Source organism: Phocoena sinus, chromosome 15, assembly GCF_008692025.1.
Source record: "Phocoena sinus isolate mPhoSin1 chromosome 15, mPhoSin1.pri, whole genome shotgun sequence".
Classification (NCBI taxonomy): Eukaryota; Metazoa; Chordata; class Mammalia; order Artiodactyla; family Phocoenidae; genus Phocoena; species Phocoena sinus.
Window position 1 is genome coordinate 12,331,007 of NC_045777.1, and position 18,939 is coordinate 12,349,945.

General features: G+C 42.1%; 1 protein-coding gene and 1 non-coding gene across 2 annotated transcripts in view; both read right to left on the minus strand.

The window, feature by feature from the left end:
• Positions 1-4,660: 4,660 nt before the first annotated feature.
• Positions 4,661-18,939, minus strand: part of ARFGEF2 (ADP ribosylation factor guanine nucleotide exchange factor 2) — a 100,366-nt gene continuing 86,087 nt past the window's right edge. Inside the window, exons 35-39 of the mRNA XM_032605372.1 lie at positions 16,610-16,740; positions 12,645-12,813; positions 10,891-11,029; positions 8,906-9,023; positions 4,661-8,350 (exon numbers count right to left, since the gene is read on the minus strand). Coding sequence (XP_032461263.1) covers positions 8,174-8,350; positions 8,906-9,023; positions 10,891-11,029; positions 12,645-12,813; positions 16,610-16,740 — 734 coding nt within the window. The 3' untranslated portion in view covers positions 4,661-8,173. The remainder of the gene's footprint in view (positions 8,351-8,905; positions 9,024-10,890; positions 11,030-12,644; positions 12,814-16,609; positions 16,741-18,939) is intronic.
• Positions 11,725-11,797, minus strand: TRNAR-UCU. The gene has a single exon. It is a non-coding gene; the product is annotated as a tRNA-Arg (tRNA).

An 18,939-nucleotide genomic window follows, 5' to 3' on the forward strand; every position in this document is an offset into this window, starting at 1 on the left:
ATCTATACCTATAAATCTCTATATAAATATCTTTTTCACGTTCTTTTCCATTATCGGTTATTACAAGATCTTGAATGTAGTCCCCTGTGTTATACAGTAGGTCCTTATTGTTTATCTGTTTTACATATTGTAGTGTATATCTGTTAATCCCAAACTCCTAAATTATCCCTTCCTCCCCACCTTTCCCCTTTGATAACCGTAAGTTTGTTTTCTATGTCTGTGAGTCTATTTCTCTATTGTAAATAAGTTCATTTGTATAATTTTTTTTAGATTCCACATACAAGCGATATCATATATTTGCCTTTTTCTGTGTGACTTACTTCACTTGGTATGATAATCTCTACGTTCATCCATGTTGCTGCAAATGGCATTATTTCATTCCTTTTTATGGCTAATATTCCTATACACACACACACACACACACACACACACACACACACACCACCACGTCTTCTTTATCCATTCATCTGTTGATAGACACTTAGGTTGCTTCCGTGTCTTGGCTATTGCAAATAGGGCTGCTGTGAACATTGGGGGTGCATGTATCTTTTTGAATTAGAGGTTTTGTCTTTTCTGGATATATGCCCAGGAGTGGGATTGCTGGATCACATAGTAACTCTGTCTTAAGTTTTTTAAGGAACCCCCATACTGTTCTCCATAGTGGCTGCACCAATTTACATTCCTACCAACAACATAAGAGGGTTCCCTTTTCTCCACACCCTCTTCAGCATTCACAAATTGGTGACATTTAAGGTGTGTATTAAAGTGGAAAAATGAAGGCACAAACCACAAGCACTTACTGGCCCAACCTCGGCATCTGCTCGCTTCCTCTTACATCTTCTCTGCCAGTCACTGTTCCTTTCCTCGACTTCTGAATGTCTGTGCTAGTCTGGAAAGGCTCTGAGGGTATAGCCCTACCAAGGTAGTGTAAGAAATCGGATAATGATTGTTTCTAACTCAGGTGTTTGTAATATCCAAGCAGTTAAACTTACAAACAGAGGCCTTGGAACATCAGCTCCTCAGAGACCAGGACTGTGCTCTGCTGGACGCCCTGCTGGGTTTCCCATCTCATCCACCACATCAACCGGCGCAGTGAGATGCAGTGTGGTTGGTGTGTGTGTACTCTGAAGACAGAGTCTGGGTCAGAATCCCAGCTCTGCCACTTTCCAACGGTGTGATTTCCCCCCCTCGGTGGGCCTCTTGGGCCTCAGTGTCTTCATCTAATGCCGCGACCTTCATCATATGGTTGTGGTGAGGTTTAAAGGACTTCCTGTAGGCAAAGCACTTAGTAAGGTGTCTGGAGTGCTGTAAACATCAATAAATGTTAATGATGTTGGGATTTCCCTGGTGGCGCAGTGGTTAAGAAGAATCCACCCGCCAATGCAGGGGACATGGGTTCGAGCCCTGGTCCAGGAAGATCCCACATGCCGCGGAGCAACTATGCCCGTGCGCCACAGCTACTGAGCCTGCGCTCTAGAGCCCGTGAGCCACAACTACTGAGCCTGCGTGTCACAGCTACTGAAGCCTGTGTACCTAGAGCCCATGCTCCGCAACAAGAGAAGCCACTGCAATGAGAAGCCTGTGCACCGCAACGAAGAGCAGCCCCCGCTCGCCGCAACTAGAGAAAGCCCGCGCGCAGCAACAGAGACCCAACGACCCAACACAGCCGAAAATAAGTAAATAAATTAAAAAATGATGTTAATTAACATCATTAATGTTAATGAATGAATGACATTGATAGCCTGCTCAGTGCTAATACCCCGAAAGGGCAGAAAGTTAGCACAAATCCTTCTACACAAAGAGTTCTTCCTTTTTTGGATTTCCTTCTCACTTAGGTCACCACAGAGCACTGAGTAGAGTTCCTGTGCTATACAGCAGGTTCTCATTAGTTATCTATTTTACACATAGTATCAACAGTGTATATACGTCAATCCCAATCTCCCAATTCATCCCACCACCCCACTTTCCCCCTCGGTATCCATGTTTGTTCTCTACATATGTGTCTCTATTTCTGCTTTGTAAATAAGATTGTCTATGCCAATTTTTTCAGATTCCACATATATGCATTAATATACGATATTTGTTTTTCTCTTTCTGACTTACTTCACGCTGTATATGACAGTCTCTAGGTCCCTCCATGTCTCTACAAATGACCCAATTTCGTTCCTTTTTATGGCTGAGTAATATTCCATTGTATATATGTACCACATCTTTATCCATTCCTCTGTTGATGGGCATTTAGGTTGCTTACACATCCTGGCTACTGTAAATAGTGCTGCAATGAACACTGGGGTGCACGTGTCTTTTTGAATTACGGTTTTCTCGGGGTATACGCCCAGGAGTGGGATTGTAGGTAGAGCTGATCCCCTTTGCTGTACAGTATAAACACAATATTGTGAAGCAACTATACTCCAAAAAAAAAAAAAAAAGATATGAAAAGAACAGAACAAAAGAATTCTTCCTTCCAGCTTCCATGATCTGACCACTGGCCTCTCCTACAGCATGGTGCTTGGCTCTTCTCAGAAACCCATGCACTCTGGAGAAGGAAATCAATATGCCATTATTTAAGCTCAAATTCACTCAAGCTAAGGAGTTTATTAGAACATATGGGTATTTCTTGGACATAAATCAAGATAAATTCTTAAGGCAAATCTGAACTAGGTTAAAGGAGACGAGGCTATACAAGCTTCATGTAAAGACTGGGAGTCTCTGGGAAAGATGAAAATTGACTATTATATAAAATTATCCTCTGAGGCTCAATCGTCAGTTGAGTACCAGATAAGGTTGGCTTGTGTCTAGAAATAGGCATTTTAAAAAATACTGAAATCGTTTTTGCCGGAAGCCTTGGGGAGTCCCCGTCCCTGTCCCTCCTCCTCTCGCTGTGGGCATGCAGCTGCATTTACTGAGCTGGACGCTCCTAAGATGTGATACAAATCACTAACCCAAGGACAACTTAGATTTCTTAAACTGGACAACAGGCACGTTACACAGGTTTGCAAAAATTCCGGGGAACCACTCTGGTCCTCTGAAAAAGGAAACGTACTTTTTGCCTAAAATGTGTTCCAGTCTGTTGACAGGGTACAAATGCAGGATAATGCTAAAATTACCTTTCAAAATGCTTAGGGGGGGGTGGGATGAATTGGGAGATTGGGACTGACACACATACACTACTATGCATAAAACAGATAACTAATGAGAACCTACTGTATAGCACAGGGAACTCTACTCAATGCTCTGTGGTAACCTAAATGGGAAGGAAATCTAAAAAAGAGTGGATATATGTGTACGTATGACCGATTCACTTTGCTGTACGGTAGAAACTAACAGAACATTGTAACGCAACTATACTCCAATAAAAATTAATTTAAAAAAAGCTTAAATAAGTAGCACTTGAAGTAAGGTGGAGCTGGCCCTTCCCTAACCAGTGACCTCAGCATGCCCTCCGTAGGGGCGAGCAGAAGAGACTTTTTTTTAAACAGGAAGGCCGAAGAAAGCTGAAAGTATCTGCCACAAAGGGACTTTTAGGTCCTGTAACACATGCTGAAGGAGCCCTGTTACTCAGAAGAAAGAAGTCACTTTAGTTCAGGGTGTTTCAACCTTGGCACTACTGACATTGGGGCTGGGTTATTCCTTGTGGAGCGGGGGGTCAGGCTGTTTGTTAGCCTCTACTCACTAGATGCCAGTAGCACAGCCACTCCCACCCCGTTGTGACAACCAAACATGTCTTCAGACCTTGCCAAGTGTCCCCCGTGTTCCCTTGGGGCAGAACTGAAAACCACTGGTTGGCAGCACGTTGAAAACCACTGCTCTAGATAAAACTCAGGCACTATCTGCTCTGAAGAGATAAAGACACTTCAGAAAACTTTTCCGAAAGAAAGCACTGTCCCTTTGTTCTTCCCTGGAAGCACCTGAAATGTGGCACCAGAGAGAGATGTTTTATACCAGTGAATTAATAAAGACGACCATGTATTAGTCAATTTCACCAGTGGATTTTTTTTTTTTTTTTTTTTTCTGGCCGTGCTGTGTGGCACGTGGGATCTTAGTTCCCCTACTAGGGATCGAACGCATGCCCCCTGCAGTGGAAGCGTGGAGTCCTAAACACTGGATCGCCAGGAAATTCCCAGCAGTGGATTATTTTAAATATAATCATGATTTACAACTTTACATATTTCAGAAGGAGTGGATTCTGCGCTTGGAGGCAGGAAAGGCAAGGTTAGAGCTCACTGTCTTCCTAGGCCAGCTCCCCGTGTGAACCTCAGAATCGTGTCCGGCTCAGTGCCCACTTGGCTTACCTGTGAGTCTTCCTCTGCGAGCTCGCCTTCAGTGCCAGCAGGAGGAGATGTCTGTCCTTCTTGGGAACTAACCCACTGGTCAAACTAATTAATGAGATAAAGAAGAATCTTCTCATGACCTCATAACTGGATATTCTTCCCTTTCCCTTTCACAGGGGGGAGGAAAGTGAATGAAGGGAATTTTACTTAAAAAAATTAAAACCCACAATTAATATTCTCCCATTAATAATTATAATAGTTAAACATAAAGACCAAATTTGACCACCAATACCTGCCACAAGAACAAACTAACCCAAAACTTGATATACGTTATCAAGTTTGATATAAATAATGGCTTGATATACATTAATTACTACATTAAAAGCAGCTTTACTTTTTAAAACTTTATTGATTTACCACCTGATTAAAGCATGGGATATTTATTTTAACAGTATTATACATAATATTTTTACATAGAAAACTTTACATAGCATTTCGTATTATATAATTCTGCTTATTCTTTCAAAAATGTATACATCCATTGGGCAAGGAATGCTTTTCATTAAATTACCAATATTAAATGCACTTAATCATCGTGTATAGATTAAACAAAAGAAGCTATTAACTAACTTTTAGGCATTTTTAAGGAGGTAAAACATACATTTGCACATAAAGAAATATTTGATGCAAATATGCAGATAAAATTTTTTAAAAATTAGAACACTGAGAAAAACTACACTTTTGATGAGTGTCTTTTTTTGAGAGCAAGGATTTCCATATATAGTCATTCTTTTAAATATTCAGCTTTGGTTTCTTTGTTTCCCAAACTACAAAGCTGCCAATAGCAAAACTCCAAGATTTCACATGAGTTCAAGCTATATCTACTTTAACACAAATACTAAAACAGAATTCAGAAAATGCAGTATTAAGGATCCAGCTTCTATTTAAATCAATACCCATTTGCATCATAACAACAAACGTCTGAATGAGATGGCCATACTTGCATTTGTCAGCAGGTTCCTTTAATAACTATAAAGACTACTAAATGTATAGCCATAATCACAAAAGAATGACGAGAAAGTTTAGGGTTTTTTTTTTTTTTTTGCATTTTGTACAAAAGTCACCTCTCAGAGGAAAATGTTGTTTCCAGATATTATTATACAATTTCCACTATGTGTGTTCTTTGCTTGCATGTGAGGAATAACAGGGAAAAGGTGTATCTGAGGTGTAAAGATGCGTATTAGAAATAAAATTTCCCATCCACCGTTTGTTGTTAAGATGCCAGAGCTGGTGATCTCCCTAAAGGACAACGAAGAGAAACAAAACTGCTCAAAGCAGCAGTACTGTAACAAACGAAAACTTCTCCAGAGACGCAGCACAAGGAACCAACACTTAGAGCCGAGAAAGAAAGCAGGCCTTGGAAGTGTGTCGCTCTTCTCCACAACCCTGCGAACGAACGGCCCCTGGCCCACTGCTGCAGGGTCACCACACCCCTTTCACTGGTGTGTGAGTGGCACAAGCCACGTTCACCGTGAGCTACAATAGATTCATCACAAAAGAGAACTTACGTTGAATGACTTACTACTGAAGGGATTTCCTCTGTACCGACAAGAAAAATCACCCTAAATGGTTTTACATCCAGTCTCTAAAAGGTCTATACTGGTACAATTCAAATGCCTTATTCAGAACATAGAATCTTTTAAAAAACACAGCTGAAAAGATATTCAAACCTGAATGTTTCGGGAAGTGACAAAACGTGCTTACACATTTCCTACTCTGCGAGAGGGGGCAAAAATGAAAGAGAAGGCAGGAACACATGGGCGAAGTCTTGCAGTCACATTCAGTGAAGGAAACGTCACATGAGAACCTCAAAAGGAAAGGAAAAATCTCCACCTAGGGACGCAGCTGGACAGAAAATGTAAGTATGAACAAACCCGCATGCTCCACATTTATACCTTTAGTGCAAATGTCAATGGAGACAGCTGACTTGCGGAGGCTGTGACCACCACAGTACCAGCGAGGACGTCTCAGCGTGTGGGGTCCATGCTTCAGGGTAAAGATGTAACGGATTCCAGGACCAGGATGTCAAACGTGCTAACCTTTTCCATTCACAGTAAAATATTTAGCAGGTCCTTTCCTGCTAAATTCCGTAGCCCCTCTTCTCTCATGTATGTAAATAATGTAAAAACCTAAACCTGCTCTTTTTTTTCTTTGGTAGAGAAATTAAAACACTTTTGAGGAAAGAAGAAAGTAGACAGAGTACTACTGCTGGCCAAAACCAAACATTGCTCAAGGCCGTTAGAACACAAAAAATGTAAGAAATCGGCCTCTTAGTAAACAAAAGCACCAGAAATCCTTCTCTCTAAAGAAAAACTATCTGATTGTTTAGATAGGTTCCCAACTTACTAACTTCTAAGGCACCAGAGATGACATCAATACAACCCAATTTACAGGACTACAGGGCGTAGGGAGCAGTCTCCACGCGTTAATAACTCTGCAACGCTTCTAACGCTGAGTGCTGCTCTCGGTGAGCAGGGGATGAGAGGGCAGAGATGAAGCCTGTGTTCTTTCTCACTGACTCAGAATAAGATTCAGCTCCCAAATCTACTGCTTGCAGGCCTCGGGCTGTACTCCTGGACCGCCAGCTTCTACACAGGCTGCACAGAGTTCAGTTCTCCTGCAGCTGAGAGTACTGCACCGTCATTACCGTGATAGGGACCCAGAATCTAACCCTTCCAAAGAACTCAGCTCCTTGGTTCAAATTAATGGAAGCACTGAACACAGGCCACCTCCTGCCAAGGTCATGGTCAGCTGTGCTGGCCCACAACAGCACAGGTCTGCTCGGGTTCAACCCATGACACGTGGCTGGGGGAGGCTCACAGGAGCCACCCTTCTCACGCAGAGCCCCCAGCCCCTCTCTCTGGAGGGACCTTGCGTGGGGACTGTGCCCAAGCAGGGACACTAGCCACTGGTACACTCACTATCCCGAGGTACAAAGAAAAGGGTTACTCAGATATAAGTTCATTCTCTTAAATTACTACTTCACTTTTGTTACTGCTTCATATATTAGATGGACAATGTATTCTGGAAATTTTAATACCCCTCCACAAATACCTACTTCATTGAAGATTAATCATCTTCATTCAATTGTTGACTTTTTCCTATAGACTTTTTCTCCCCCAGTTACTAAAACAGGGAGAGCCAGGAGGCACTACATTTGTTTTTTAAAACTTGCAAGCTCTTAATTCTAACTTAATTACTAAACTCTGCCTTCAATCAAATCCTCAGTAATATCTTTTTTGTCAAATGCTTTAAAAATCACTCAGACGTTAACAAACGAAACAGAAAAAACCAAAAAACCCAACCCTTTTCCCCTTACCTTTCCCCAAACTAATATAACTACAGTTGACTCACAACTGACAAAAACACTCAAACTTCTCTAGCACACTCAAACAACAAAAGATCCCAGCATATTTTAGGTGGCACTTAGCCGTTACAAGAAATTTTATTAACATACTCTCTAATAATCACGAACCTATACAGCTATGCTCAGTATCTTCAAGGAGAGCGACTTCCTCTGACAGAACATCTACAGCCAATCGTGGGACTTTGCTTGAGAATGACGGCAAGTGCAATGACAGATGTGACAGGCAGTTCAATCGGTAAAGTGGAATGACAGAGATGAGACAGACTCCCCACCTACTGTGTTAACTGGGTGCGCAACTGTTTAGGGAAACACCACAATGCCTCAGTCGGGGACTCTGATGGAACCATCTTTATCCAGGCCACGCTGAGCTCCAGGATGCCGACTTTCTATGGTCTGACCCTTCCCGAGATGTGCCAGGCAGAGGCGGCGTGGTGACAGTGCTGCAGACCTGCAGCAGTGGCCCGAGGGGCCAGGGCTACCATACTGGTGATGGGGTCCCTGGTACCTGGGATGGCTCTTCTGGAATCCATATCTTATACACAACACCTATCCTTAGGAAGAACTTCCGCAGAACTGCCCGGAGCTCAGGAATCAGGTCAAACTGCATAATTTCACACAAGTAGGGGTAGTACATTGAAGCATGTGCTTTAAACTTGAGGTGGGAGAAACAGAGAGAGAGAAAATTAGACATGGAACTATTTTTTGGCACTAGTTTTTCCAAAGTATTCATCTCACCCTGGAACTTCTTGCAAATAATATTGGTGTTTTTTCTGGCTATTAGAAAGTAGGTGCAAAAAATTTGTAAATTAAAACTTCTTTTAATTATATTTAACTCCTAACACAAACTATTTGGGGACAACCTTGCTACCAAAGTCAACTTTCATTTTAGTAAATCAAGTTTCCAGTTCTAAACCAGTGTTTCACAATCTCAACCCTCCCTTCCAACAAAGCCACACTGAAAATCACGGTAGCTGTTTAACAGCAACCTGCCTGGCTTCAACTTCAGCCTTTCTCCACTGAGGCTCTTTGAGAGAAAAAGCCCCAATAACCCCAGGCGCCCATTGTTTGTAATTAATTAACTTCTCTCTGATGCATCTAGAATGGTGCTAGTTATGTAACCATCCTTGGACGAATGAGCAAAGTAGTTACTTCAAAGTCTCAATGAAAAGCCAACCCAAACCCCTGTGGAGACATTACTTGTTTATACCTTTTCATCATTTATTTTGAGGGTTTTTGTTAGAAGTAACAACAGGAGACTTGTCCACGCCTCCCGATGGCTTTCAGAGTTCACCGTGATGAAATAGGCCAGCGCCTCGCTGCACACACTAGAAGAATCAGAGGGGGGTTGCGGGGGGCGATGTCAAATAAAAGAGGAACATCTCACATTTCACTGGAGTGAAGAACTCTTTATTCTTTTGTTATTCATTTATTTTTAAAAAATCTTTTGGCTGCGCTGTGCAGCATGTGGGATCTTAGTTCCCCAACCAGGGACTGATCCCATGGCCCCTGCTGGAAGCATGGAGTCTTAACCATTGGACCGTCAGGGAATTCCCAAGCACTCTTTATTCTTGCAGTGAGTATTTAGTGAGCACCTGCTCTGGCTGTGCCATCTTGAACAAATCCCTGAGCCTCAGTTTGCTCAGCTGTAAAATGGGAATAACTGTACCAAACTCAAGGGGCTGCTGTGAAGATGAAATGAAGCAAGTACATTAAACGTTAGTCCAGCGCAGGCCTGGCACGTGGCTCAATCAGGGTTTGCAGCACAATCAGCACAAGAGCCTGTTACCCACAGTTAACCATGAACTGTCTTTCTTTTCCCACATCGCACACAACGGCTATTTTTAAAACATGTTGTGTTAAAAACATTTATGTATCTCCTTTAGAGAAACTTTATGAGACTATATAGGTAGTTCTCTTTTGGGCTTGATGTAAATTGAAATGAGCTGCTGATGTCCTCTTTAATTAATTCATTTTTCAGTTTATGACTTGTCATATATTCTCATTGCAAGACGACTGAAAAGTGCAAAAATTATAGAAGAGAAAAAAATTCCCATAATTCCGTCATCCTAAGAGACACATAACAATATTCTAGAATAGGAAATATTCCAGTTTTTTGTCTGTGATTTTTAAAAAACATTACTGAAAAACCACAAGTATATATGGTTTTACATCCTGCTTTTTTGTGGTGAAACTTGTATTATGAGCATGTTCCCACATCAAGGAAAATTATTTTTTAAAAACTTCATTTAAAAAAAAGTTTTATTTTTTTGGGGCCACGCTGTGCAGCTTGTGGAATCTCAGTTCCCTGATCAGGGATTGAACCTGGGCCACGGCAGTGAAAGCCCAGAATCCTAACCACTAGGCCACCAGGCAACTCCCCAAAACTTCATTTTTAAAGGCTGCATAATATTCTATCATAGGATATACCACAATGTAGTTATCCATTCCACAGCTGAGCTGCTTTAAGTGTTTTCTCTTTATAAGTAAGTCTGCAATGAATGTTCTGTGTGGGAATCCTGATTCCCTAACAGTGGATTACTGAGTCAAAGAAAGAGACTGAACCCTTTAAGGCTCTTGATATATATATAATGCCCCCTGATTTCCAGAAATTGGAGAGTGAGTGTCTTTATCTCGTGTTTGCCAGCACTGCATGTTAATGTTTTCAAATCTTAAAGGAGCAAAAGGGGGCTTAGACACAGCATCTTGCTCACAGTTGCCCAAGAAACTGGGTGGCAAAGATCTAGTTCTTTGCAGGGGGCTCTCTCAATGCCATCCACTGCCGGCCCACTGCTGCATTTCCACACAAAGTAAGTACATCCTGGTACCCACACGATTCTTATATGTTCCTCTTGGGAAGAAGGAATAGTGGGATGTTAGAGCTGACAGTGCTCTAAAGAGGACCCAGTCAGGACTTCAATCCAGGCTGGATGACTCTGAGCTCAGAGCACTTTTCCCTGCCTATGTTTCTGTGCTTTAAATAACGTTGAATGGAAGAAATGAGGCCCTGCCCTCTTCAGGGCATTAAGAAAAGTGAAATAGAAGAACCAGATAGGATGAAAAAACAAGAAGGAAAACAGTTGGTGAGGGTGTCAGCATATAGGTATTTTTCTCCTACTCTTTCAAATCACAGTATTGTTATGAAGCATCTGTGTATTACAGGTAAGAAATTTAATCAGAAATCATTCTTCTTACGTTAAAAGTCGCTGCTGTATTTCTTCCCAGGAATCCCTGCGGTTCTCATCGACATACATTCGAAACAGGATCCTCAAACAACAGGCCAGGCTGCTGGTTTCTTGTTTTAGAAGGTTGGGTTTAGACTTGCCCTTAAAACCTGGAGATCAGATATAGTCGTATAAATAGTGCACACTTCCAGGGTAATGCTGAGAAATCACGTCGGAAACTAATTGAGTTACTTTAGGAAATACGGAAAGATCTCACATTTTTAATACGGCTCAACTGTGATACCAGACGAGGCAGCCCTGACATCTCATCCTCCCCACAAGATACACTTCGCTCAACACCCTGAGCTGTTCTCCATTTAGACCCTGCTCACTGGCTGGTGAAGCCATTCATTTCATCTTCTCAAGTGTAACAGCTTTTAAGAATTCTAGAATGTCTCTGACTTGCTAGATTTTTCCCACAAACCACATATAAGAACATGTCTTGTTTCTGTTTTGAGAACCAACATGATAATTATTTTATTTTTCTAGCCTTCCAAATTAGACCCTCCATTAGAGCATTTTATCATTTGAAAAAAGGACCACTGCCCTCGATGAAAACTGCACAGCAGCTCCTGAAATAGCTCCTCAGTGTGTCTCTGTCATCTCTTCTCCCTCTGCCAATCCATCCCACACACATCAGCCAGAACAATCTTCCATAAGTATTCTTTCCTCTGTATCTCATCCCTGAAGAACAGTTTTCTTAAACAAAGCAATACCAATCTGCCACAGAGATGTGTAAACCACTCTTATAAGCAAAATCTTTTTTTTTTTTTTTGGCCATGCCACGCAGCATGTGGGATCTTAGTTCCCCGACCAGGAATCGAGCCTGTGCCCCCTGCAGCAGAAGTGCAGAGTCCTAACCACTGGACCACCAGGGAAGTCCCTAAGCAAAATCTTATTATACGCAAAGACATAAAATACCTAGTTTAAAGCTATAGAGAAAAATGACATTTAAAAATTATGGATTAAAACAGGCATTTGGGTGGAAAATTCAAGTAACTGGTAACAATACAAGAATTATATAAAGTATCACTTTTGTACACAGTTCACAAAATGAGACTCCTACCATCACCCCTGCACATACATGTGTGTCTACACGCACACACATATCACTCACTTCCAGGACTTATATATTTATTTGTACAGGTGGGAGAGAAAACCCCTAAAAGCCTCAAAAAAATGTATGAATGCTTTTGTTGCTCCTAGATGACCACACTTTTTATATCATCATACTTAACTTTACATACATTTATTTAGGCTGCGCCGGGTCTTAGTTGAGGCATGTGGAATCTTTTAGTTGTGGCATGCGGGCTTCTTAGTTGTGGCATGCAGACTCTTAGCTGCAGCATGCATGTGGGATCTAGCTGCCCAACCAGGGATTGAACCCGGGCCCCCTGCATTGGGAGTGCGGAGGCTTAGCCACTGGACCACCAGGGAAGTCCCTAACTGTACAATCTTAACCTAATGTAAAATTTCTTGCCCTTGCTAGATCAATTAAACTCTCCCAATTCATTTTTCCATCAAATACTTACTGAGAGTCTCCCGTGTGCCAGACAACATTCCTGGTACGAGGATGAAATGTCCCTTCTCTCTCCCTCAAGCATGAAATATCTGGTAAGTTATTCCAGCTGTGTGTACCATGCCAGGAATTTTCCAAAGGCTTTAATGTTTTAGGACAGTGACCAGTGTGACCACCTGTCCCATCTGCTGTGCTTCCTCCCTTACCTGCTCGCCATAGGACAGTCCGTTGCTCGTAATTGGAGTTGAAGGCCTTTGAGAATGAATGGGATTCCTGCAAGCAGTCTAAGAGCTTGAAGAGGTGCTGGGAAGACATGCACTTATACATGCCCTGGTCCTCTGTCTCTATATGGATATCTGCATCCAGCGTGTCTTGCTACAGAGGGGAGGATAAGAGAGCTAAGTAAAGAAGATGGAACGGTTTTGCACACTGTGGTATCAGACAGAGATCATCATAACTCTCCAGAAGTCCTCCTCTCTGTAAGGTACACTTCATTCCTCAATACCCGGAAATGTTTTCCATTTAGACTCTGCTCACTGGCTGGTGAAAGAATATGCCGAGCTCTTGCATGACGGCAGGCTTCGCTGGCCAGAGTTTCAGTTTTGTCAGTACTGCCTTCATTGCATGAACAGGAGTGTGTACTTCTCCAATTATTTCACTACAGGATTGCACTGTCCTCTTTTTATTTTATAAAGAAATTGGAAAATGAGAAAATCAAACTGTAGTGCACGTGATAGAAGGTGTGAGTCTCAAAACATACTCACTGAAAGAAAGAAATTGTTAAGCAAAGCCCAAGTGGCATCTTTAGCCTCATCAGGTGATTAATGAACTTTAATAAGATTGACAACTGTGTTTTCAAATGTGAAGGGAAAAACCATAGAAATAGGTATGGAATGCTAGAAATTTTTATTGAACATGTTGCCTAAAATAATTAGGGATTATTAGACATAATTAAGGATTTTTTTTTTTGTGTGTGGTACACGGGCCTCTCACTGCTGTGGCCTCTCCCATTGCGGAAGACAGGTTTCGGACACGCAGGCTCAGCAGCCATGGCTCACGGGCCCAGCCGCTCCGCGGCGTGTGGGATCCTCCTGGACCGGGGCACGAACCCGTGTCCCCTGCATCGGCAGGCGGACTCTCAACCACTGCGCCACCAGGGAAGCCCCCATAATTAAGGATTTTATATTTGTTGAGCCCTCTAGGAATAGACCACAACCCTCCCTAGAAGCCAGAGGTTACAAAAGGGCAGAGTTTGCAATACTCCCTAAATTGATCTATAAATTCAATGTAAGCCTTATCAAAATTCCATCTGACATCTTTGCAGGAATTGACAAGCTGATCCTAAAATTCATATGGAGATGTATGTAAATGACATGGAATAGCCAAAACAGTCTTGAAAAAAGAAGCACAAAGTTGGAAGACTCATACTTCCCTATTTCAAAACTTACTACAAAACTACAGTAATCAAGACAGTGTGGTACTGGCATAAAGAGAGACATATATATCAGTGGAACAGTACTGAGAATCCAGAAATAAATCCTCATATTTATGGTCAAGAGATTTCCAACATGGCTATCAGAACAATTCAGTGGGGGAAAAACAGTCTTTACATCAAATGGTGCTGGGATAATTAAACATCTACATGCAAAAGAATGAAGGCAGACCCCCTATCTCCCATCATATACATAAATAAACTCAAAAATGGATCAAAGACCTAAATATAAGAGCTAAAATTATGAAACTCTTAAAAGAAAATGTAGGCCTAAATCTCTGTGACCTTGAATTAGGCAATGCTTTCTTAGAAATAACTTTAAAAGTACAAGTAACTAAAGAAAAAATAGTAACTTGGACTTTATCAACATTAAAAACTTTTGTGCTTCAAAGGACACCATCAAGAAATTGAAAAGACAATGTAGAAAATGGGAGAAAATAGGTCAAATCATATATCTATCTGATAAGAGACTAATAACTAGAATATATAAAAACTCTTGGGCTTCCCTGGTGGCGCAGTGGTTGAGTCCGCCTGCCGATGCAGGGGACGCGGGTTTGTGCCCTGGTCCAGGAGGATCCTACATGCCACAGGGCGGCTGGGCCCATGAGCCATGGCCGCTGAGCCTGCGCGTCCGGAGCCTGTGCTCCGCAACGGGAGAGGCCATGGCAGTGAGAGGCCCGCGTACCACAAAAAAAAACAAAAAACAAAACTCTTACAATTCAATGATAGAAAGATAAATAACCCAACTTAAAACTGGGCAAAGGATTTGAATAGACATTTCTCCAAAGATATACAAATGGCCAACAAGCACAAAAGATGCTCTACATCATTAGTCATTAGGGAAATGGGAATCAAAACCACAAAGAGATATTACTTCACACACACTGGGATGGTTATAATTAAAAAAAAAAAGACAATAACAACCTTTGGTGAGGATATGAAGAAACTGGAACCTTCATACATTGCTGATGGGAACATAAAATAGTCTAGCTGCTCTGGAAAACAGTCTGGCAATTCCTCAAAAAAGGTAAACACTGAGTTAACATATGACCCAGCAATTCCACTCCTAGGTATATACTCAAGAGAATTAAAAACTTACGTGCACATTAAAATTTGTATAAAAATGTTCACTGCAGCGTTATTCATAATAGCCAGACAATGGACACAACCTAAATGTCCATCAACTGATGAATGGATAAACAAAATGTGGTACAGCCATACAATGGAATATTATTCAGCCATATATAAAAATGAAGTACTGATACATGCCACAATACGGATGAACCTGGAAAACATTAAGCTAAGAGGTCAGGCACAAAAGCTCACATATTATATGATTCCAGTAATATGAAATATCGGAATCAGACAAGTCCATAGAGACAGAAAATAGATTAATGGTTGCTAGGGCTGGGGCAAGGAGGCAGTGGGGAGTGACACTGATGGTTAGGGCCTTCCCTTTTGCAGTGGTAAAAATATTCTGGTGCAGACATAGAGAATGGACTTGAGGACATGGGGAGCGGGAAGGGTAAGCTGAGACGAAGTGAGAGAGTGGCATGGACATATATACACTACCAAATGTAAAACAGAGAGCTAGTGGGAATCAGCCGCATAGCAAAGGGAGATCAGCTCAGTGCTTTCTGACCACCTAGAGGGGTGGGATACGGAGGGTGGGAGGGAGACGCAAGAGGGAGGGGATATGGGGATATACGTATATACATATACGTACAGCTGATTCATTTTGTTATACAGCAGCAACTAACACAACAATGTAAAGCAATTATACTCTAATAAAGATGTTTAAAAAATATTCTGTAATTAGACAGTGGGGATATTTGCACAACTCTGTGAATATACTAAAGCCACTGAGTTGTATACTTAAAAAATAAAACCAAAACCCATAAAAGGACAGCCTTTGTGCTGGATCTGGCCAACAGATATATTTTGTTGACCAATAATTATAGTATTTAATAAACAGAAGATGCCCTATATGAGAAAAATCTTGATTTCTGACTCCTCTTGAAAAACTGGAAGACCATCCCAGCTTGACCCACCTGACAGCAACTTGCCCCTGGAGCTGGAGGTGGCTGGGCTCTGGCGGGCCTCAAGCTCGGTGGTTCCCATTGTCCCACCCAGCCTGCTACCCACACTCACAGCATCTCCCAGCCGCTGAAGCACTTAAGTTTGCAACCCATGGTGTAAAGTTACTGTCCAACTTTTGGACACCAAATACTGTTTCCAAGCAAACCGTATATATAAAAGGTTGCACATAGAAAACAAAAAAATGCACTTCCTGAAGGAAAAATTGGTACCTTTATCCACATATTTTCCCTCTCAGTGATTCATGGTTACTGTATATTAATTATAAGGAATAGTCCCTGTGATTAATAACACATTTTTTTTGAAACACCAAGGTTGGGGGTGGAGTCTGAGTGGTAGTATGCCAGTAAACTGGCTCTGCGTGAGGGTGGGGGGAGAAAATGCCTGATTTTTAGCGTTCGGTGATTTCAGTGGTGTAAATACTCCCATCGTGGCCAATTTTAAGTTGCTAGTACCCGTCACTGGATGTGGGCCTGGGAGGGATGAGCATGCTGGGCTCTTGCAAGCCAGTCTCACCAGGCTCCAGCACACCACTGCTCTGAACAATCTCCCCTCAGATGCCCTCCTTCAGGCCACTCTCACCTGGGCAGCAACCATGTGCTCTGCATCTTCCTTTTTGCTCGTTGCAGGGTAGAACACGATGTTGTCAATGGTCTGTATCAATTCCAACTGGACCACGCACTTGATGAGGAGGCTGGCAAACAGTTTCTGATCTATATTAGATGATAAAGATTAACCCTAATAATGATTCAGCCAGTACTGAATTCACTGAGCTCTGACTATGTGCCAGGCATGGTTCTTGATGCTGTGGCATAAACAGTGAATAAGCTGGACAAAAATCCCTGCTCCCATGGCAGAGACAGACAGTAAACAAGCTACTTAAGTTAAGATGTAGTACGTTAAACAATGAGGACATCAGGCAGGGATGGGGATATGGTAGGGATGGTGTCAAGGTGGGGATGCAAGTTTAAACAAGCTGGTCAGGAAGGGTTCTCTCTGAAAATGAGCTCCCTGAGCAAAGACCTGAAGACAGGGAGGGAGTCAGCGATGCAGGTCCCATGTCCTCTGGCATGTTTTTCTGCTGCCTGAAGGGTCACTCCTACAGACCAGCTCTGGACTGTGTTCTATCCACAGGAGGCTACAGGTTCCTGCGGTAGCCGGGAGCCGACTCTCCAAAGGGCTGAATCTCAGTCTTGAGGGGCGGGGTTGGGGGGAGGGGGAGGAGGGTGCAGCTTATTCAAGCTCTTAGTTCCTGGATCACTTTCTGTCTGCCCTGGAGGTAGTAGCCGCTTCCCACATTTTCTGCTTCCATATCCCTCAGTTTTCTCTTACTTCTTTCAGTGGCTAGCCCTCTTTGACTAGTTAACAATTCTTTTTTTTTTTTAATTTTTTAAAATTTATTTTTTTTAATTTTCTTTTTTTTTTTTTAACAATTCTTTATGTAGAATTTTCCCTGTTCAAATTATCAGTGTGGTTTCTGCCTACTGATTAGACTCTGACTAATGTCTCATCTTCTCAATCCCTGGGCTCAGGGATAGCCCATGTCTGGCACTTACAAAGTTGGCTGATTTGACTACAGTAAAAGTAGAGCTTCCTTTTCAACTTGTTAAAGAATCAGAATGTTGAAAATATTAAATAAACATTAAATAAAAACAAGGAGTTGGGTCATCTTCAAGCTTTTGAAAGCGACTGTGAAATTATATATATGCATATAAAAATTCTCCATGCAGAATTAGTTTGTTTTTTTTTTTTTGGCCACACCGTAGGGCATGTGAGATCTTAGTTCCCCGACCAGGGGCTGAACCCATGGCCCCTGCAGTGGAAAGTTAGAGTCTTAACCATTGGACCACCAGGAAGTCCCCAGAATTAGTTTTAACTGAGAAAGTATACAGTGGAATTGCAACAGATTTACATTTAACATATGCCAATTCAATGACACCATCTTGGACCAAAAAGAAAAAAAACAATACAAGTGGTGTAAGAGATTCTGCCTGCTGCTCTATTCGCTGAGCTCATGCCCAGAGGGAGGCTGGGATGGGAGCCTGGGAGAAACAAAGCACTGTTCCTTGGAGGAATGGCAGGGGTCTCAAGCCCCAGGCATCTCTTAGAGCATAAACATCTTGCTGCACTCAGTGGTTCCATTTAAAGAAATGTCCACTTGCCCCTCCCACACAAGCCAACCCCTTTATCTGGGGCTGATGAGGAAACAGCTTCTCTCCCTGGACACTGGAGAGACACTGGCTATGCTGCAGACACAGAGCAGCAGCCCGTCAGTCTCCAACATGGCACCTCCTGAACGGATTCCATATTTTTTGTGCCTTCAGAAGATAACAGTGACCACACGGGGCTTTGTCTAATGTGCTGCTTCAGAAGTTTAATGTCAGTGTGAACACCTACAAACTGGCATGTTGAGAAGAGGCTGAAACTGCTATGAAGAAAAATAATGGGGACCACAACTTTAAGAAGACCAGACTACAATACCTGAGAAGTTCCAATTTCTCAGTCAGCCAAAAGGGTCTGAATCCCGACTCTACTACATATTGGCAAGTCGTGTCATCTAAGGCCCAGTTCACTCAAATGTAAAACAGTACCGCCTCAAAGGGCAAGCATAAGGATCACGTGAGGGCACACACATGGGACACACAGTGCTGTGCCTGGCTGAGAGCAACTGTGAAACCTATTTGTTTAAATGACAGATGGGGAAACACACCATAAGCAACATTAAGAGAGAAATTAGTAAAAGTAATTTGAAACTCATATCCAGAAAAGGGATATCTAAGACATGAAGAGCCCCCCCACCCAAACCAATAAAAGACAACAATCAATACAAAATGAACAAAGATTATGGATAGCTCATAGAAATTGTTCTTAAACACATGAAAAACTGCTCAGTTTCACTCATAATTAGAAAA